Below are 22,196 nucleotides of genomic sequence, written 5' to 3' on the forward strand. Positions count from 1 at the left end.
TTTCGAGGCATTCTGTGCCAAGCTGAAATGGCAGGTGCAAAGAGCTGGCTCTTATAGTCGGATACAACTTAAGTCTGCAATGAAGCCTATGACCGCCCTCATAACCGCCAGCCACTGTTCCACCGCGAGGCTGCAAATAGGCGTACTTCAAACTTTCCTTATTACCTAACTTAGACAGCAACCCCAAAAATAAAATTATAAATGCATAGTTTTATACGCTTTAACTCATCTATTAGTGGAACGGTGAAAGCCTAATTCTTTATTGAACTGAAATAAAACACTTGCAACGTGAAAAACCGGCGTGCGACACACATATTCGCAAGAAGCAAAAGCCACAATTTGTCACATTTTTGTAGAAGATTTCAAATACTGTAAGAATTTCCGATGAACGCTTATATCCAATAATCATTAGTATTGTTTACTGTGTTATAGAAAAAAATTGTCTGCACAAAACGAATCGGGGCTGCACACACTCCAGTTTCCAACATGGTCGTCTCTCCTGTGGAAGCGTTTCTCGCTGAGCATGATTATGCATCTACCGTTCCTGCTTCATCGAGCTCGCCTTAATCCACTGTGCCGTTATCATGTAAGCCTCAGGCATGCAAGGCTACTTTAACGACACCGAGCCATGGTTGTTCAAGAGAAACAGCAGTGAGAATGCCTTCGGCGGTGGCGTTCAGCAAATCTTGCTGAATGTGCATATGAAGCTGCGAAAAGAGCAACCGAAGTTTGCGATCACGCGAGAGGGGGAGCGAACTGACCGGTGTGAGCTTACGCAAAGTTTTTGATCTCAGGCGCACTGCCAAAAATATGGACATGAGAACTACGGATGCCTCTACGGAAGCGGCCTAGAGGTGAGGGCTTTAAGAGGCGCCTACATAATTACGACAGCTTCACGCTGACCGCACTAAGAAACTGCGCCACAACGAGATCCCAACAGTGCAGAAGATAGCTGCGTAATTAGCATCCGCGAACACAGATGACCTGCCGACCCTTCAGCCGTGGACCATCCGCCGCCTGCACCTGGAAATCGGCTTCAAGAGCGAGAAACGTGGGAGGAACTCCTTGCTCATCGAGCACGAAGACTTGCTGCGGTGGGAGCGCAAGTATCTTTACGAAATTGCTTGGTACACGGAAAAAGGGCGCAAGATATTCTATCTTGATGAAACATGGGTCACTGCTAGCCACACAGTGAGTAAGATCTGGACTGATAAGACAGTCAAGTCGTCATGCGACGCCTACATCCGCGGCCTATAACAACGCGGATCAAGCAGCCGTCGGGAAAACGACAGCGGCTGATCGTGACTCATGTTGGTAGCGAAGACAGATTTGTTGATAGTTGCCTGGATACGTTCCTGGTAAAGAAAACATGTGTCTAAATGGACGGCAACCGTTTCTAGACGTGGTTCCGCTCGGTCTTCGATAAGCTGCCACCGCAAAGCGCCATTGTCATGGAAAACGCGTCCTACCATTCCCAACGCATGGAGGAAATCCCGTCGCTATCATGGCGGAAGGAAGCGATCCAAGACTGGGTGGCCTCGACGGCGATCTCGTGCCATGCCGCCATGGCCAAGAATCAGCTGCTTGACACTGTGACCATCGTCAAAACTAAATTTATCAAGTACCGGGTTGATGCGGCTGCTGAGAGTGCTGGCTTTGTTGTCCTCAGGCTCCCTGCCTATCACTGTGAGTTTAACCACATAGAACTCATTCGGTCACAGATTAAGAATGGAGTAGCGACAATGAACACCGCATTCAAGACCAAGGTTGTGTACAACCTTCTCCTTGCTGAAGTGAAGAAAGTCACTGGGCCAAGGCTGTGCAGCATGTGACGGACGTTGAAACACACGTCTGGGAGATGCGTGGGTTTAGTGACAAGATGGAGTCAATCATCATCAACTTGGGAAGTAACAACACGTCCGAATTGGAGCTCTCTGGCATTGAGCGATTGCAGTGACCTGGAATACTACAAGATCGCTGACGCACGCTCCGCAGATATCCTCATTGCTGCTGCTTGGCTGTGCCCGCTGCCGCGTCTCACCTCGACTGCACGATGACTGACGCACACTCCAAAGGTGTCCTCCCTGCTGTACTTTGTGCCCTCTGCCACATTTCACCTCGACTACACGGTGGCTGATGCATGTCTTCCAGAATGCTGTGACTTTTCTCACATGCTTTCCTGTGCCTATGAGTGCAGCGCTTTATAGCCCTTTTGTATCAGGCTGCACCTTTGAACAATGGCATTAGACCTGTCGGTAGAGCTGTGGATCCTGCTAATGTTAGATGTTGCACAACTGTAGGTCTCCGAGCGCACGAGTACATCAACCATCTCGCAAGAGCAGTTGTCGCGCCACAAGAGGTGAACTAGAAGATGTGTATCACACATATTTAGTACTAGAGTTGAAGCAGTGCCCCACAGGCGTACTCATAGCTCACATTGAGTCAACGTGGACCAGGGACAGTTCACTGCAGTCAAGTAGTGCATCCAGTCATGGCTAACAGTTTTCGCTGCCTGGAACACTCGTATGTGCCACCCCCTCGACGCTTCAATGGGTCACCGATCCTAAAGTGACTTAAATGCACCTTGTGTGGTAAAGCCCATTGTGTCCCTTCTTTCTTTACACAAAGGGGGGGGGAGGGCTCGAAAATTCATTTTCCAAGCGTTTCACTCCAGAGAAACCAAGCACCAAGCCAGGGGGATATCTTGCACCCATTGCATCATTGGTGGTTGCCCGCCAGTATTTGGGATCAAACTCCACACCTCCTTTAGCTTGCCCTGGTTGAGACCCTGCACCTGCTAGTGTCAACATGCTGGCAAGCTTAACAAGCATCTTTGCATACACAAGGTCCTACTTAATCTCCTCAAACTGCAAGGCAGTCTGAGAGACGGCCATGAGGGCTCAACTGATGTCGCCTCCTGAGCCTACTTGTACATCACGAACCACGTTGGGGACTCCCGAAGGCACAAACTCGCTTCACAATGTTGCCCAGAAAGTGTAGCCCACATTTGTCTCTGTAGATGCACACTGTGCCGTCAGTGCCACACGTTCGGCCATTCTTCAGTGCTGTGAATGATGCAACTGTTGAAGGGCACAGTGTGCCTCTATTTAGGGATGTGCGATGGTCTGTATTACTAAGTAAGCCTAGGCTACTACGATCATATCTGGAACCAGAGAGCTCTCTACCGAAGCACTCACCGTGTTCTTGCTGAGGACGCCAGCTCAACATCAGTCATATCCAAAAGGCAGAGCCAGGTGGAGCCATTGCCCGCAAAACTGGTTCAAGGACTACGTTGAAAATAGTTTTCTACTCTGTTTTTCAAAAAAGCTTTATGAATGGCCATGTCTTGTTGAACTGGAAAAGTGCTATGGAATGTAATTGTAAAGAATTGTCTTTTTTATAAAGTGTAAGGTGTAATATAAAAATGGGCCAAAAATGTTTCTTTTCCAGGAAATTGTAGTGTATAATATAAAGATATGCGAGAGTGCACATTAATCGCACTCACGTTACTCGTCACTGAAATTTTCAAAACATGTTTTCACTTGAACGACTTCAAAGTGCTCAGTAGTTTCTGTTGTGCGTCAATCAGTGGGGAGGTCTGACTATGAGTGTTTGTCATATGTGAAGTGCTTTCTTCCATGTATACAGTAGTTGAAGAACATTGTGAAGTACTTTATTCTGTAAGAAAGCATTCTAAATGAATGTGAAGTGCCAGTGTATTGGCTAGGAGCTTTTTTTTTCGCTGTTGCATGCGAATGAACTTTTTGATCCGTCCAGGTCCCTTTCACATGCAAAAGGATTTAAAAGGGTACATTACTCGTACTCAAGTTATTGTCACTGAATTGTACAAAACATGCTTTCACTCAGAACAGTGCAAAGTGCTTAACAGTTTCTTCTGTTATCACAGCTCTGGCCTAGTAGTTTAAGCATCCGCCTCGCATGCGGGAGGTGTGGGGTTCTAGCCACAGCGCCACCGGTTACGTATAGGTGATGCAATGGGTACAAGCTTTCCCATGTCCTAGTGCTCGGCTCTCTGGCGTTAAATGCTTGGAAAATGGGTCTTTAACCCCTCTTTGTGTAAATAAAACTAATGTGTGGAAAGGGGCTCTCTGGTTTAAGGCGCCCTTGCACCGTAATATTCATCATCATCAGGTGGTTCTGTTTTCTAGAAAATGGTCAGGGGTGAACAATTTGTCACTCATTTTTGCACCGGTTTTCTCCTTTACAAAGCGGCACTGTTTTTAATGGTGTCATAAAGCACAACGAAGGCTTTGGCCATATGAATGCTGTTTGTCAAATGTATAGTGCTTTTTTCCATGCATACAGTAGTCGAACCCGACACGCCCTATTTCATCTCACGTCATCAAACGTCATAAAAAAGCGAAAAAATGCAAAAAAACGGTGACTATTACTCGGCGAACTATTGCCTTTCATGATGATATGTGATGAAGTAGGATGTGTCGGGTTTATAAAGTCGTTAACCTTTCGAATAAAACTTTCATTTGCGAGTAGCGTCGTGTCCTGTATTTTCTTGTGCCTTAGCCTGTGTCCTAGTAGTTCGCGCTCTGAATTTAGCCATGCTAGGGAAGCCCAGATACAGAGTCCCTGAGGGCGCCCAGTGGGTAAGCTGTTTGTCCAGATACGCATATATATCCTAAGGGATCCGTTTCTCAAGTTCTTTTCAGTAGCATGTAATGAATGCAGGCTTTGCTAGTGCGTGACATGACACTGGTCGGAATGTTTTGTCTGCCTACACGGTTTCTCAATTCTTTTGCAAAGGTTATGGTTGTACCATTATTTATGGTTACGGTTGTATCATAATTGTACCATCATAATTGGTCGTAATTATAATTTTATAATTCAGCAGGACAGGAAGAAGCAGTGCTTGTGTGGCATCGATTTCCGTCCGGTACGGGAAAGACTGAAGTCAGCACTTCAGTCAATATAGTCAGTAGGTAGAAGTGGGTCAACGCCGACAAATGTATTTTCTGAGCTCAAGCGCAGAGCAAATATCAGTGCAGTCGTCATAGGACCAGTGTCTAATGTGTTCCATCCCCATTACCGTGGATTAAAGTATAGTGAGAAATGACATATTTTTTGCACTTGTGTTTCCTCCTCTCTGAACATTATTGACAGTGGACAGCAAGACGATTACATTAAGCCAGGATTTCGCCTTTCATGGCTATAGAGATAATGAATGAGATTTAATATCTGACAGAGGGAGAGAGAGGTAAATGTTTTGCTGTGAATGCTATGTATGTATGTATGTATGTATGTATGTATGTATGTATGTATGTATGTATGTATGTATGTATGTATGTATGTATGTACATCTGTTTATAGGCCTATGTTGTCCTAGTCCAATGCATGCTCTTTTGTCCCACGGAAGCCACTGGGTCTTGGGTCTCTTCACTCAAGCCCAACACCGCATATTGCTTGAACGGAAAAATAAACACACAGTCCATCTGCTATGCTCGCGGACAACTTTCTGTGGCAGTGAAAGGAAAGCTATGGAGGTAAAGTGCGCACAAGTGAGAGCACTTCTGAAAAAAGTCCAGTGTTTTCAACCTCGTTAGTTTAAGCTGGGGAAGCGAAAACATAAGCACCTTATTAGCAACAGTTAAATAAGATAAAACGCACCACTGAATGTAAAGGTTTACTTATTTTACGGCTTTTCCCTTCCGCGTCCGGGCAAACGCGAAACCGTCGCACGTGAGGTTGCGTCGATTCAGCGTCTGTTCCGAGCAACCAAAAGCACTGCCAAACGCTGGCGGACTACTTGGCGCCGTAATACATGTGAAGCAGCCGCGCGCCCGTAGCTTTCCCTTCATTGCCACAGAAAGTTGTCCGCGAGTATAGCCTGTGTCTCAAAGATGTCTTGCCACAACACTAAGTTAACATGAACAACGGTGAAAAGCTGACCCAGCAACAATGCCTCGTGGACTGCTATATAATGATACTCTACATAAAAAAAACTTTTGTTACAATATCTGATTCATTAAATATTGCCTGTTTATACCAGCCCAGTGCAGCTCAACCAAGCACCCATCTTGGACACAAGAACTTTGCAAATGTATTTGCACATGCAGCTTGATTTCTGAATGCGCAACAGTGCAGTTACTTTTACGGTACTTTGTTCATGGCAAATCCTAATCAAGGATGGTACGCCTATGGCATTTGCTGCTTCTATGAACGTCTGCGCTTACTGTTATGCATGGTATGGTATGCGGTGTATATAACCTACGAAAGCTGCACATGAGCTATGAGAGACGCAGTGCACAGTTTCATAGCTGCATTGCCAGTTGCAGTAACATGATGTGTGAGCTTAATGTAAGGCAATCTTTGGGTAGCGTATGAATCAGACATGCACCCAAGACATTTGAAACGAACTCTCCACCATTTAATGCTCGTGGTTACCGAAACCAACTTCTTGCTCTTTACTGCAAGAGTGCATCAAACATTTGACCTGCGCAATTATGGTTACACAAACTTTAGGATGATTCTGCTCAAGGCTGTACAAAGACAGTTTAGCTAGGCATAAAATAATTGCACAGTCTCTTATCTCATATCTCATATCTCATATTCTATTCTCATATTCATATCTCATATCTCATATTCATATTCTCATATCTCGCTCTCATATCTTCAAACACAGCTCGTGACTTCTTCGTGACATTGGATAAGTGACGAAATCGACACATTGCTAATGAGAGACGGCTCAGTGGAGGGCTATGGAATAACTCCTACCATCTGGGATTCTTTAACGTGCACTGACGTTGCACAGTATACAGCCACCTCGCGTTTCGCTTCCGTCGAAACACGGTAGCCACGGCTGGGATCGCACCCATCCCAACGCCAACCTAGTTTTCTAGGTGGCTTTTCCCATCCTCGGGCTCAGCAACCAAGTCAGCCCTCAACGACAGCGTTCACCGTTGCACAGAGCCCAGAAATCATGAAACCGAGCCGAAAAATTTTGTGCCTATTGATAATGCTTGACAATTATCCTATCTCAAAAGGACGTCCGCAACGCCAACGGCCAGTTCGGAAAGCAGGCCAGCAAGCCGACAGCGGTTCTTCAGTGGTACTGGCCAAACAGGAATGTATGTATGTATATATATATATATATATATTTATATAATTATATATATATATATATATATATATATATATATATATATATATAGAGAGAGAGAGAGAGAGAGAGAGAGACTGACCTTAAAGGTATATACTTTATGACGCGATGACCGCACGGGTACAACTGAATTTAGGTTGAGTCTTCGATCAACAGCACTTCTCGCTAAAAAAAAAAAATATTTACGAACGGCTGATAACACGCACGATCAATACGAAGAGACCTGGCTTTAGGGTGGAAAGTAAAGAACTGCTAGGGCGTCGAAAATACTGTCTCGCTCGCTGCAACTATTTAGTTGTCAAGAATGGTTTCTAGCTGGGCTTGTTGGTTCGTTCATATTAACTTTTGGATTAACTACGCGAGGACGGGTCAAGAAAGGAAAGAAAATGGGCGCAAACTTGACAATATTTATTGTCAAGTTTCACGCAGTGAAGTTTCATGAGTAATAAAACGGACTCGGCAGTGAAATGAACTGCACCGCGGGCTTTTCAAGAATTAAATGCTCAGACTCCATACACTTTGTCCATGTCTGTTGCACACCTCAAAGCTTCCGCCGATGAAGAGACTCTTCAAGAACAGCAGACGCTCCGGAGCTATCAAGTACGTCGCCATTTTGAAAAGGACGCATGACGACGATTTTGTTTGCTCTTGTGATTGGCTGGCAGAGTAACACAACCCCACGCGGTCCGTGGGCCTTGGTTGCCAACTGATGTTATATTAAGTTGTACCCTACTTTAGTATGCCTTAGCAAACAAAATATAAAAACAGATGAAGTTCTACTTTTCTCTCTCACAATAAATTCGCAGTTCCGACCGAAAGGTGAAGTACCGATTGCGATAGTAAGTTAGTAGATGGCTGTACCAAGTAAGGATAGTAGTTTTATCGGCCGTATAAACTGTAAACATTCACCTACTAACAAAATTAACAATGATAGAATATGTAAGCTTGACTCAACGATGACGTAGAAAGAAACATACACACAGAGATAGCGCTGTCTTTGCGTGTTTGATTCTTTCTACGTCCTTGTTCAATCGCGCTTACACATTCTATTGAGGATTAAAACCAACTAGCCCATGAACGTGTTTTAACTAAATTAACCAGCGCGGTGTCACGTGCGCACAGGTAAACATAAACACATCTCGCTCGATGAGCGCGGAAACTCGCTGTGAAAATTCTGGAGTGAGGAATCGCGGCAGCAGCAAGGCGAATTGACCTTCCTGCACGTCTCGCTTCAGCGCGAACAAAACATCGAAAGCACAGCGCATACGAAGCCACCGGCACTGCGCGCACTCTGCTAACATCGCAGATCCCTTCGAAGATGAGGCACGCGCGGGCGCGCACTTTAGCCACGTCGCAGATCGCTTTGAAGACACACGAGCACCGGCAACGCGTCCGTACAGCGTTCGCCATAGCTTCTACTACGGCGTCCGCGATTCGCGTGGCCAACGCCGTAGTAGACTCCACTCTGTACGAAGCGGTGGGCGAGGAGGACATTGAGGCACCGTAGGAGCTGCCGTAGAAGAACGTCCCTCCTCCCTCCCCTCAGCCCCTCGCTTCGCGCGCTACAGGAGAGGGCACGCAACCGGGCCGCGTTCGCCGGCTCACCCTCACAGGCTTTCACTCATGCGGAACCTCAGGGCGACGGCAGAAATGCGCCTGGAGTGTCCATATACTATCGCAAAAATTAACATTGCTTCCGCGTAAGGAAAACTCAATTATGCAAGAAACCGCTCTTCAAACCACTTCCCTATTACCACTTTTGCGGTTGCACAAAGCCAACTCCGACTACTATATTATTTTAGCGCTAACGCAGCGGGTGTATCTTTCTACTTGTGCGTTTATTTTATGCTGTGTGCTCGTGGAATTCGCCTGTTTCTATATGTGTACATGTATATTCTCATTCTAAATGACGTCATAGGACTAAATCGCACGATCAAGGTAAACGTACGCGCACCAGCGGAAAAATAACAGCACCCATGGCAATGGACCAGATCACCGATGGTCCCACGGCGGAAACGAAGATTTCGTTGTCCGGCGTGGTTGACCAGTGGCTATGGCGTTGCGCTGCTGAGCACGAGGTCGCGGGATCGAATCCCGGCCACGGCGGCGCCGCATTTCGATGGGGGCGAAATGCGAAAACACCCGCGTACATAGATTTAGGTGCACGTTAAAAAATCCTAGGTGGTTGAAATTTCCGGAGTCCCACACTATGGCGTGCTTCATAATCAGAAAGTGGTTTTGGAAAGTAAAACCCTATAATTTAATTTAAAGATTTCGGTCTTTTATTGCTTAGGCGCGCTGCAGCTGGTAGACCCCGGGAACGTGAGGCTAGCGCATACGGTGCAATCTGCAAGTTATATATATATATATATATATATATATCTGATCAGTAGCCATGCACACGGACCCTGGCTAAGCTTAGACCCGTGCCGTGCTCTAGTATAAAATGTGGATTTTCGAAGTTACTTCATTGCATTTGTTTCGCGCAACGAAGTTGTGAGCTGTTACCGTATTTCTTTTTCTCTTGTCTTCTTCTTTTGCGTCAGTACCCACTGTGGCGTTAAAGATTTAGGTATTTTCTGTATTATCATTATCAGCAGCAGCAGCAGCAGCTTATTTTTATGTCTACTGCAGGACGAAGGCCTCTCCCCGCGATCTCCGCTTACCCCAGTCTTGCGATAGCCGATTCCGAATTCCGCCTGCAAATTTCTCCGCCTCCTCCGACTGTTGGTATCTGTAGAATTTTTTTATGGAATTCATTGAACAAGACTGCTGATATAATAGTTCGCCGGATTATACGCCCCATCTTACCGCGTGCCTCCTTCTTAATTCACCAACTATCCCTACTGACTGCCTAAATCTGATGATTGAACAGGCGTTTGTAAAAACCTTCACCTGTCCTTGCGCACTGGTGTCGACGAGGCAGGCTTAGCATCCTGGGAACTGCTACGGCCGCCGGTCACTTGACCTTTGCCGACGACGCTCCGTCGCGGTGAAGTCGACGTGGGCTTCGCGTCACGCGATTTCTGGTTTCCTCGGGCCGACCGTGAAGTGGCGAGCGCAGCCTGGGGCTCTCTGCTGTCATGTGACCCTTGCTTAGAGCTGACGCCTCGCGGTGACACGGTACTCAAGCCTCGACCACGGGATTCCAAACCTTCCGTACCGCGAGGCTTCGAATGCAAGAGCTCAGTGGCCACCGTGGACAACGTCGGTGTGCCTCCGGCAGGGCACTGCTCAGTGCTTCTGGGTAAACTTGTCGCGGCGGTAGCGCCCCGTGTGCGGCTTGACAATCTCGAGACGCCTTTTTCGTTGCCGTATTCCTTGCTGGGTGCAGTCACGAACGACGTCGGCGCGGGTCCTTGCGCGCCGGTCGGCGAGAGCGACGCTACTGAAACGTCTCGCGAGCTACTCTTCCCACGCGACCGCGCGTTGTCCCTCTTGGCAGTCTGTGGACCCCGTGCCTTGGCCAGTGGCGATTTGGGGTCTCCTGCCGGCGCAGGTCCTTGCGCGCCGGTCGGCGAGAGCGACGCTTCTGGAACGTCTCGCGAGCTACTCTTCCCACGCGACCGCGCGTTGTCCCTCTTGGCAGTCTGTGGACCCCGTGCCTTGGCCAGTGGCGATTTGGGGTCTCCTGCCGGCGGCGGGGAGCCTCGCAAAATGGCCCGCGTCGGTGTAGTGGTTGCGCTGCGCTTGTCGCTGTTGCAGCCAGGCGACCTTTCCTCGGTAACCCGTGAACTCCGTCCCTTCCTCGCCGGTGACTGAGAGCCGGCTCGCATTGTGCCTGGTGAGTCTTTCCTTTCCTCGGGTGACTTGGTTGCTCCCTCACCCACTTTACGCGGCCTGCTGCACTCGGGTGATTTGGACAAAGTGCCCTTTTTGGCGCTCTGCGATCGGGGAGTGGTCGCTGTTGATTGAATCGACGCCTCTCGTGGTTTCCGGACCTCCATGTGCGCTCCTCGAGAACGACTTGGACGTGATGCTTTCGGCGACACTGGCGGTCTTTTCCGCTGTCCTTCCGGTATTGTGCCGCAGAGCCTGAAACAGCTATGGCAACCAATGGCCGGCAAACCTCTCTGCTTCGCAGGCAGCCTCGGAAGATGAGTGCTAGAGCTTCGAGGGTGATGACTGCGTCACTTCTGCACAGACTGGCGACAACCGGATACCTAGGGAATCTCGCGGGAATGCTAGCAGAGCTCAGTGGCCGCCGTACGTAACTTCGGTGTGCCTACGGCAGGGCAGTGCTCGGTGCTTCTGGGTAAACTTGTCGCGGGACGCCGTTTTCCTTGCCGTATTTCTTGCTGGGTGCAGTCACGAAGGACGTCGGTGCGGCTCCTTGAGCACCGGTCCGCGAGAGCGACGCTAACAGTGCCGCCTTACTTGACTAGATTAGGTGTGGACAGTGACCAGTTCGATTTGGTTTTCCTCTTCTGGTGGCGCGTACCCACTATGGAGAATTTGACAAGATTGGGATGAAATTAAAAGATTACTTTTTGAATTTTCAAGTAAACTATGGGCACGTTTGAGGAATATTAAAAGGAATAAAACACATTATAACGAACTAAAGATTTAACAAGAAAATTGCCCCGAAACAAATAGAAATTGTTCAACAGCCGAGTAAGTATCTATATGTCATCAAAGAGAGGAGGCTCGCAGTGAAAATATATATGTAAGAAATTTAGAAATGCATTTGAAGTTGACGAAACGGTTATCCTTTCTCAAATGTTTTCCCGTAAGGATTAAAAATGATGACAGACTAACAAGAAATAATAAACTGTCTCATCGTCTTCACAAGCAGCTGGGGAAAGGGTGACTGCTAGTTGGTTCACTGGCCTTGCCCCCCTCCCCTCGACCCTCCAGCCCCCCCCCCCCCCCCCCATCAGAGAGCAAATAGCTAAACTTCATCTTTCAGTAGCATATTGAATCGACAGATTTGCTTCCTAACTCCGGAACCATTTCATCTGATCAACTCTTTTTTTTATTAACAGTCAAGACTAACCAAGATTTTGTGCCTTCATTGCTTAGGACAGTTACTATAGCTGCGGTTAAGTAAGATTGCAAAATTTCGACCATTTCTTTCTATATGTCTAATTTTGTTTCCTATCCCTCTGTCAACCTTCCTCCAGGACCTTTCTTCCCCTATATGCAATTTTTTGCAGAGCAGCATGTTAGGTGAATTGTCATCAGAATCAGCCTATTTCTTTGTCCACTGCAGGACGAAGGCTTCTCCCAGCGATTTGCAATTACCACTATCTTGCACTAGGTGATTCCAACTTGCACCTGTAAATTCCCTAATTTCATCACCCCACCTAATTTTCTGCTGTCCTCAGCAACGCTTCACTTTCCTTGGCACCCATGGTGCAACTCTAACGCTCCACTAGACTACTGAGCATTACCTTTGTCTTCAGTATATTAATCTTCAACACCACTCTTGCGCTTTCTCGGTTGAGGCCTTCAACCATTTGTTGCAGTTCATCTGGGGTGTTGCTGAACAAGACAATTTCATCTGCGAAACGAAGGCTGCCGAGATATTCGCCGTTGATCCTCACTCCTAAGCCACCCCAATCTAATAGCTTGAACACTTCTGCTAAGCATGCACTGAATAGCATTGGAGAGACTGTCTCATTATGCAGAAAGGTGAGGCGTGCAGACAGGACACAAGAGAAGACAAGTGGACAACACGAACGCCGACTATGAACTGAAGGGAGCACTGAGGCGAAAAGGAGAAAGAAGACACAAAACTCATCTGCGCAATTTATGCTCTATATTATTTTGGAATAATCCACCCATTTCTTGGCCAATCCCCCATCATGGGTAGGAGACACACGTGCCACAGGCTACAACAACAACAACAAGCTCAGGGATGGTATCACCACATGTCAGTCGGGTAGATGTGCCGGTCTACGTGGAGATAGCTGTTAAGGCACTTAATCACTTCCTTATGTAAAGTAATCGAAGGCTGACTCACGCACGTACTTCCATCATTAGGCTACTGAATACCTTTCTGCATAATGAATCCTTACCAACTAGCTCAGCTTTCTGTCGTTTTGAGAGTGTCTCCTTGCCTGACCCCTTTCTTAATAGGTAACCTTCTACTTTTCTGGCGAAGAACCAAGGCACATGTGGAATCTTTGTAGATATTTCCCAAGATATTCACGTATGCATCCTGTACTTCTGATAACACTTTGTGAATATATATACAGGGTGCGGCAAGTATTTGAGAACACACATTTCGTGACCCCCATCCTCTATGTACGTAATAGCTGCAAATACTTTTTTGCTGCAGGTAACCATGGCAGAACTTTGGCTAACCCAGCAAATGAAGAGGCACGCAGTTATCGTGTCCTTGTCTGTAGGACACCCTGATTCGGAGATCGCAACATTCTTGAAAGTTGCCTGACCCTTCGTGTTCAAAGTTCGGAAGGAACTGGAGGCTGCCAAGGGTGATGTGGACGCTGTTTCACAATATAAACGACATTGCCAGCCTTATGACGCTCTTAGGACACCAGAATTTATTATTCGTGTCCAAGTTATCATTGATGAAGACCCTGGCAAGTCGATAAGAGCCCTCGCCAAGGAAGTGGAGGTTGACGAGGCCACTGTCAGACGTGAGGTCCATAAGGGCCTTCGATACAAGTCTTAAGCTATGCGGAGATGACAGTTCTTGTCTGAGAAAACTAAGGAGAACCACCTGACCACCTGGAACTTCGTCCAGGACCAGAAGCTGAACCGTAAAAATGATCGGTGGCTGCGCAAAGGCCCCGAGGATGTTCCAACTGTCATGCGCACAAAATTTCCAGCGTCAGTGATGGTCCTGGCTGTCGTGAGCAGTGAAGGGGACGTGATGCCTCCACATTTTTTTCTCCAAGGTGCCAGAGTTAACGCTGTTGCTTACAATGAAATATTGAACACGGTTTTGAAGCCCTGAATAGCCGATGTAGCACGTGAGAGGCCGTATGTTTTCCAGCACGACTTGCACTATCCCGCACAGCCCATATGCCACGCAAGAATGGGTGGTCGAAAACGTCCACGACCGCGTTACTCCGAGCATCTGGCCTCCCAGCTCCCCAGATCTCAACCCACCGGACTACTACGTATGGGGCGTAGTTGGGAGGGAGTCCAATAGGCACCCACACAACACCCTTGAGGCTCTCAGGGGAGCTAGTGTTGATGCAATTGCGAATGTTCCGAAGACACACCTCATCACAGGCTGCGGTCGGTTTCGGCAGCGTGTGGAGTCTTTGCTGCTCTGGGCGGTTTCATTGAATTATGACATTCACTGGATGCATGGCCACCTGTAGACAACGTTAAATAGACATAAATTATCTGTATCCAGTATCTGGGTCTGTCTGCGTCTGGGCGTAACTTTATTCTGAAATACCTGACGCACCCGGTATATATATACTTGTGTAAGAAAACATCTTGAATTTCATACGACTACCATACATGTATTAATACGTACGTCCTTTTAAAAATAACAGCGCAGAGAAACATTCTCTGTCTTTTTTTGTGTGTATGTATGAGCCATAGGCGCCGACCACGGGGGCGGGAGGGGGGGTGCTCCGGAGGCCGAGCCCCCTCCAGAGATTTCCGGGGTGGGCATCCTCCTCCCTCCCCCCCCCCCCCCCAGCGATGCCAAACCTCCCCCCGCCAACACACTAAAAGTGTCATTACTAGAACTTTTTCACCCACATCATTTGAAATTCCTTTTGACTTGCCTCGACCTTTTCCCTTAAAATTTTATTGTGGCTAATAGCTTACTGCATCATTGTTGGCGCGGGCGTGCTTGGCTTTTAACTCTTTCCGTACCGCACCCATTGGTCAACGTTAGCCCGCTAACGATGGCTTGAAACGCCACCTTCGAGACCTTCCTTGCCGCTCACGGACACACTGCGCTATCGGACGTGAAGGAGAAGTACATTTCTATTTTCTAAGCAGTTCGATGTTTTCCCAAGAGGCGGTAATTTTTCAACGCGCTCCGAAGTTTCGCGATCATCAAAGTAGGAAGCAAGAGATGGCTGCCTCCGTAACCGGCGCGCGCGCTTCGAAAGATCGCAGATCACGTGATTACGCTCCCTCTGTGGCTCGTTTTATCCGTGGACCGAGCAGCAGCTAGTCCGAGGATGCTGCCTTCCCGTTGGGCTTAGACTCTGAAGGGCAAGATAAGGCCAAGATATAGTCCGGCGTTCTCGGCGCGCCAGGCCGCGGCAGGCGAAGTCGGATACGCTGCGCTAGCGACGCCATAGAATAAAGAACAACTTTAGAGAAGGGAAACTGTACCTTTGGCAGTGGTTCGAAAATAAGCAGCGGCAGCGCATGGAACTAACTTTCGGGGACGCCAGATGACGTTGCTCAATCCGGAAGCGGAAGTGCAAACTTTTTTTTTTAGCGCAAAATTCAATATGGCCGTTTTTTGCCGGTCGCGTACGCTGGTACGTGCCGTGCTTGCCCTGCAGGCTATGCGGCATGCCTCAATGCCTTCGCTGCCGCTTAGCTGGTGCGTTCTAATTGCCAAGAGCCTCTACTGACGCCCATACAAACAAGCCACAAGTGAGTGAACAGAACGCGCGACTTTATTGGCAGAAGACAAGCAGTGTACATCCTCGTGCAATAGCAGAAATAAAACTTTCATGTCGAGATACGCTGGAATCATTGACGCGAGCTCGTAAACGGCTCACCGTCGTCGTCGCACGTGGTGGTCAGGTTAACGAGCAAGAACCAGCAGCGGAAACATATTGGACAGAGTGTGCCACTTATTTGCAGCGACAGTCGCCGTTAAAAATGCCCAAATTGCATTGCGAAGCAATCGGGAGACGCAGGCATCTGCTGCCGCAGCCTACACAGCGACATGGGCTACCCCAGATTTTAGCCGTTCACTCCTTTCCAACCTGCACGTTTCTTTTCTTTCGGGGGCCGCTAATGTGTGGCTCACACTTGGGGTCTCACATTGTCTCGCTATGGACAAGTCGCTTTCGTGGGCATCGCCTCCATCAGCTACTTTTGCGGGCCTTTCCACCCATGTAGCTATCAACTTCATACGCATCGGACTATGTAAGCACGTATGCTGGTCTCCGTTCATGCCTAATCGCGGCCGAGAAAGGCCAGAGGCACAATATGCCCATTGCTGCAGCAGGAAAGCGCGAACGGGGAGCACGAATCACGGTGCATGAAAATTGGGAGTCTATGTCGCTGTGCAGGCTGCAGGAGCGAATGCTTACTTCGAGAGACTGCTTCCCAGTGCAACCGACCAGGCCGCAATATTCTAAAAACATAACACTGCGACCATAACCAAGTGACATAACAGCAAAATTAAACAGCAATCAGTCACCGCATGAGGTTCTGACAATACGTTATACATTGGCGACGAACTATATGACAACAGTGAGCATTCACATACACGGGTCTCTTAGGGTACATTGAGCTGCCTACCTACAGGCGTAGTGCCCGACTTCGTCGCACGTGGTAGTCTACTAACGAGCAACAACCAGCAGCAGAAACAGATTGGACAGAGTGTCCCGCCTGTTTGCGCCGACAGTCGCTGTTAAAGATGAGCAATTTGCAGTGCAAAGCAGTCGGGTGACGCAGGCATCTGCTGCCGCAGCCTACACAGTGACATGGACTACCCATCATTTTAGCATTGACACCTTTCCAGCCTGCATGTTTCTTTCTTTTGGAGGCCGCTAATGTGTGGCTCACACTTGGTGTCCCACATTGTCTCAATATGGACAAGTCGCTTTCGTGGGCATCACCTTCATCAGCCACTTTTGCGGGCCTTTCCACCCAACTTCATACAGGTCTGACCATGTAAGCACTTATGCTGGTCTCCGTTCATGCCTAATCGCGGCCGAGAAAGGCCAGAGGCACAATTTGCCCATGGCTGCAGCAGGAAAGGGTGAATGGGGAGCACGAATCACGGTGTGCGTAAATTGGGAGTCTATGTCGCTGTGCAGACTGCAGGATCAAATTCTTACTACGAGAGGCTGCTTCCCAGTTCAACCGACCAGGCCGCAATATTCGAAAAACATAACACTGCGACCATAATCAAGTGACATAACAGCAAAATTAAACAGCAATCAGTCACCGCATGAGGTTCAGACAATACATCATACATTGGCGACGAACCATATGGCAACAGTGAGCATTCACATACACGGGTCTCTTAGGGTACATTGAGCTGCCTACCTACAGGCGTAGTGCCCGACTTCGTCGCACGTGGTGGTCTACTAACGAGCAACAACCAGCAGCAGAAACAGATTGGACAGAGTGTCCCACCTGTTTGCGGCGACAGTCGCTGTTAAAGATGAGCAACTTGCAGTGCAAAGCAGTCGGGTGACGCAGGCATCTGCTGCCGCAGCCTACACAGCGACATGGACTACCCATCATTTTAGCATTGACTCCTTTCCAGCCTGCATGTTTCTTTTCTTTTGGAGGCCGCTAATGTGTGGCTCACACTTGGTGTCCCACATTGTCTCAATATGGACAAGTCGCTTTCGTGGGCATCACCTTCATCGGCCACTTTTGCGGGCCTTTCCACCCAACTTCATACACGTCCGACCATGTAAGCACTTATGCTGGTCTCCGTTCATGCCTAATCGCGGCCGAGAAAGGCCAGAGGCACAATTTGCCCATGGCTGCAGCAGGAAAGGGTGAACGGGGAGCACGAATCACGGTGTGCGTAAATTGGGAGTCTATGTCGCTGTGCAGACTGCAGGAGCGAATGCTTACTTCGAGAGACTGCTTCCCAGTGCAACCGACCAGGCCGCAATATTCTAAAAACATAACACTGCGACCATAACCAAGTGACATAACAGCAAAATTAAACAGCAATCAGTCACCGCATGAGGTTCTGACAATACGTTATACATTGGCGACGAACTATATGACAACAGTGAGCATTCACATACACGGGTCTCTTAGGGTACATTGAGCTGCCTACCTACAGGCGTAGTGCCCGACTTCGTCGCACGTGGTAGTCTACTAACGAGCAACAACCAGCAGCAGAAACAGATTGGACAGAGTGTCCCACCTGTTTGCGGCGACAGTCGCTGTTAAAGATGAGCAACTTGCAGTGCAAAGCAGTCGGGTGACGCAGGCATCTGCTGCCGCAGCCTACACAGCGACATGGACTACCCATCATTTTAGCATTGACTCCTTTCCAGCCTGCATGTTTCTTTTCTTTTGGAGGCCGCTAATGTGTGGCTCACACTTGGTGTCCCACATTGTCTCAATATGGACAAGTCGCTTTCGTGGGCATCACCTTCATCGGCCACTTTTGCGGGCCTTTCCACCCAACTTCATACACGTCCGACCATGTAAGCACTTATGCTGGTCTCCGTTCATGCCTAATCGCGGCCGAGAAAGGCCAGAGGCACAATTTGCCCATGGCTGCAGCAGGAAAGGGTGAACGGGGAGCACGAATCACGGTGTGCGTAAATTGGGAGTCTATGTCGCTGTGCAGACTGCAGGATCAAATTCTTACTTCGAGAGGCTGCTTCCCAGTGCAACCGACCAGGCAGCAATATTCGAAAAACATAAAACTGCGACCGTAACCAAGTGACATAACAGCAAAATTAAACGGCGATCAGTCACCGCTTGAGGTTGACAATACATTATACATTGGCTACGAACCATCTTACAGGCATAATGCTTGCCTTTGTCACATGTGGTGGTCTGGTAACGAGCGACAACCTGCGGTACAAACAGATTGGACAGAGCCTTGCACCTGTTTGAACCAACAGTTGCCGTTGAAGATGAGCAACTTCCATTGCGAAGCAATCAGGTGACGCAGGCATCTGCTGCCGCAACCAACACAGCGACATGGACTACCCGGCATTTTAGCGTTAACTCCTTTCCAACCTGCACATTTATTTTCTTTCGGGGGCCGCTATGTGTGGCTCACACTTTGTGTCCCACTTTGTCGCAATGTGGACAAGTCGCTTTTGTGGGCATCACCTTCGGCAGCCATTCTTGCGGGCCTTTCCACCCATACGGCTATCAACTTCATACACTTCGAACCATGTAAGCACATATGCTGGTCTCCGTTTTGAGCAAATCATGGCCGAGGTAGGCCACAAGAACAATTTGCCCATGGCTGCAGCAGGCCAGAACGAACGGGGCGCACCAGTTACGGTGCGTGTATACTGGGAGTCTATGTCGCTTTGCGGACTGCAGGAGCAAATGCTTACCTCGAGGGACTGCTTACCAATGCAACTGACCAGGCCCCCACATCTGTAACACAGTTACCACAACCAAGTGTGGCAGCAAAACCAGATTCTGCAATCAATCACTTCACTGTAGCTTGCACAAAGACCCAGGCTATCAAGGAAGAGGAGCAATCATCAACGAGACTAGGAATATGGAAAATGAGAAAGCTTAAATTCAAGAGAGAAGCCACTCTGCTCTGCAAGCATTGAAGGCTAAAAACACCAAGAAAAGTAAAATGGTGCATAGCACATGTGCATAGGTTAATGCAAGACGCATGCCGATGCTGCATCAGCTATTTCAGGAGAGTAATTGCGCATGACAACATACACTAGAAGATACTGCTACAGATATGTTAGGCTGCTAGACAGTGACTGGTATTAAGTATCAGCGAAATATCCAAATATAAAGGTTGACCTTTATATTTGGATGAGGATGAATAACCTCTAACAAAAATGGGCAATGAGAAAGCTTGCATTTATAGAAGAAAAATTACACTTCGCACAAACGGAATTAACATGGCTTGGAAGCTGATTAAGGACGAACTGATGAAACTCAATCTTTTGGCCAGCGTCGTCCGTGCTTGGTCAGATGTTGCAGGTGCATCTGAAGACGAAGAATTTCTAGAAAGTCCTTTTTGAGTTACTTGGATGACTCAGCCAAATGTCCATGCTGGTGGAATGGTGGCTGAAGCTCTTTGCAGTCTTAACACAGTCCTTTGCAGACTTGATATCTCATCCATATTCTTGTGCATGTGCTTCTTTGTTCTTGGTGTAAAAGCCTAGCAAATTCGGCTCCAGCCCCTTCCTGTTGGTGCAGATAGGAGCTCCTGTGATGACCAAGATGTGCTTGGCATAGACTCTGTTGGGGCAAAACGGTGACACGTGAGATATAGCACAGATTAGCCAAATTTATGTGGGTTTTATATGTTCGAACCAATTATACTGAACCATATATATGAACAAACATTCATATCTGCTGCAAACGGCAAGCCAATACAGCATAGATCAAACATATTTATTTCTGAACCATATGTTGTTTACCTTGTAGTAGTAGCCAATGTCCACACAATGACCTTGTCGTAGCAGGCAGCAGCTTCTGTTTAGTGCGTGGAGTGTGTTGCTTTATACTGGTGCCGTCCTCATTACTGCATGTCTGGAACAGAAATTTTGACTGAATCAGAAATTGAAAAAGCAAAGTTTTGCAATATGAAATGCAAAAAGGTGTGACATATATGTTGTAATGATTTGCGACTACAGAACACATGCAAATGTACACTGTCTATTCTAGGGTGCTTAAGCAGCATGTTAAATAAATATTGCTATTGCCCATAAAATTGATGTCTGCCTAACTACAATGCATGTCAACAGCGCAAGTACTATTAAGATCACAAATGAGAACATTTGTGGGTTCATTTATGCTCTAGAAGTGATCACACTGCTAGTTACTCAAGCAAATGCATGAAAGTCATGAAGCTATTAGAACTGATGCATTATTTTTCTCCACGAACGTGATGCACCGCTTCACTACTGCAAAAATAAATGCCCTACGGTAAACCAATCTGAACAGCAAGAACATTTGGAACCAACAAGTACGAAATATGGGTATCATGCTTGCAACTGTTTAATACATTAAATTCTGTACTTTCACTTCATTTTACCAAAGGATTATTCGGTTTTGTGGACGAAAGACGTTGCCGGCCGACTCGAAAAAAAGTTTAATCTGTATATTGATAAGGCTACTCAGTCACCTACAACCACGGCTACAATAACATGAAAAATGAGACGCGCGTTTCGATATCGCTCTTTCTTTCCTGGTTGTGTGTGTAAACCAAACGACAGCCTCGCAAGTAAAGGTTTATTTAGGAAACAGCAACTGAGATCCTCACTGCCCATATGTAATGCAGGATCTAGTTCGTTAACTTGTGCCCGCCTGGAAGGTAATGAGACAGATATTATATAACGATTGAAGCAGCGGTGTTAAACGACTCACCGTTATTGCCGTTGTCAGCCGCAGCAAAATCCAGCTCCCGTTTCGATGCAGACCTGTTCCGAATGGCTCACGACCGAAACCCAACTGCCGGGCTTACATGTCCGCTTGCAAACACGTAACTTCACCCCAAGTTACATAGAAGCGCAAGAAACTAGTTTTAGAAACAAAGAAGCAACCAGTCTTGAGTGTACGAACGAATGAATCCGTGCCGCCGTGCACTCGGAAATACCGGTAAAAATTTTAAATCCAGGCCAGAGGTCACGTGAAAGATCGATGATGCTGAACGCTATTTGCGTTCATAATGGCGAAGAAACAATAAACTTACTAACAAAGAGTACAATATCTAATTAGCAATGATAATTTTGCCCTGTTTTTATGTAAAAGAAAATGCTTCGGTAATTGTAAGAGAAAGTTTGTAAGATAAAATTGCGCTTATTACGACGCCTCTACCGGGAAATGTTGGAACTAACGAACGAATCCCGAGGTGATGCTACTAGGTCGGCTTTGTTAGCAGCGGCGCGCGGTCGATTTTTTCGCCCTCTGTGGCCATTAGTTGAACTTGAGAGTGTACGGGGCCCGCGCCAGGGGTGCAAGAAATTTGCTTCCTCTAGAGTTCGGCGTGCGCGCGCAGCTCGAGGCTGGCGCCATCTGTGCGTCCGGGAGCGCAACTTCGCCGCGGCGAACAGCTGTTTACATGGCGCATGCGCGTCGTTCGGGTAGAGGCTGTTTCACATGCTGCGACTGCAACGACGAAAATCGGTGCTGTCGCACGCGTCGCAATGCGATTTTTAGAGGGCTCATTTCACATGATTGCGATTTCAACAGTGCGACTGGTGCGACGCCCAGGGTTGCTTAGTGCCAGGTTTCGTGGCAT

General features: G+C 47.7%; 1 protein-coding gene and 1 long non-coding RNA gene across 2 annotated transcripts in view; both read right to left on the minus strand.

Moving 5' to 3' along the window:
* Positions 1 to 11,731, minus strand: part of LOC135899685 (uncharacterized) — a 58,838-nt gene extending 47,107 nt beyond the window's left edge. The window contains exon 1 of the mRNA XM_065429009.2: positions 10,028 to 11,731. Within this exon, the coding sequence (XP_065285081.1) occupies positions 10,028 to 11,079 (1,052 nt within the window). The 5' untranslated portion in view covers positions 11,080 to 11,731. The remainder of the gene's footprint in view (positions 1 to 10,027) is intronic.
* Positions 11,732 to 19,943: 8,212 nt separating this feature from the next.
* On the minus strand, positions 19,944 to 21,511 carry LOC139047525 (uncharacterized). Its single transcript, XR_011507196.1, has 3 exons — positions 21,323 to 21,511; positions 20,374 to 20,485; positions 19,944 to 20,191 (listed from the first exon to the last, which is right to left on the minus strand). It is a non-coding gene; the product is annotated as an uncharacterized lncRNA (long non-coding RNA).
* Between the last annotated feature and the right edge of the window lie 685 nt (positions 21,512 to 22,196).

Source organism: Dermacentor albipictus, chromosome 7 (assembly GCF_038994185.2).
Source record: "Dermacentor albipictus isolate Rhodes 1998 colony chromosome 7, USDA_Dalb.pri_finalv2, whole genome shotgun sequence".
Taxonomy (NCBI): Eukaryota; Metazoa; Arthropoda; class Arachnida; order Ixodida; family Ixodidae; genus Dermacentor; species Dermacentor albipictus.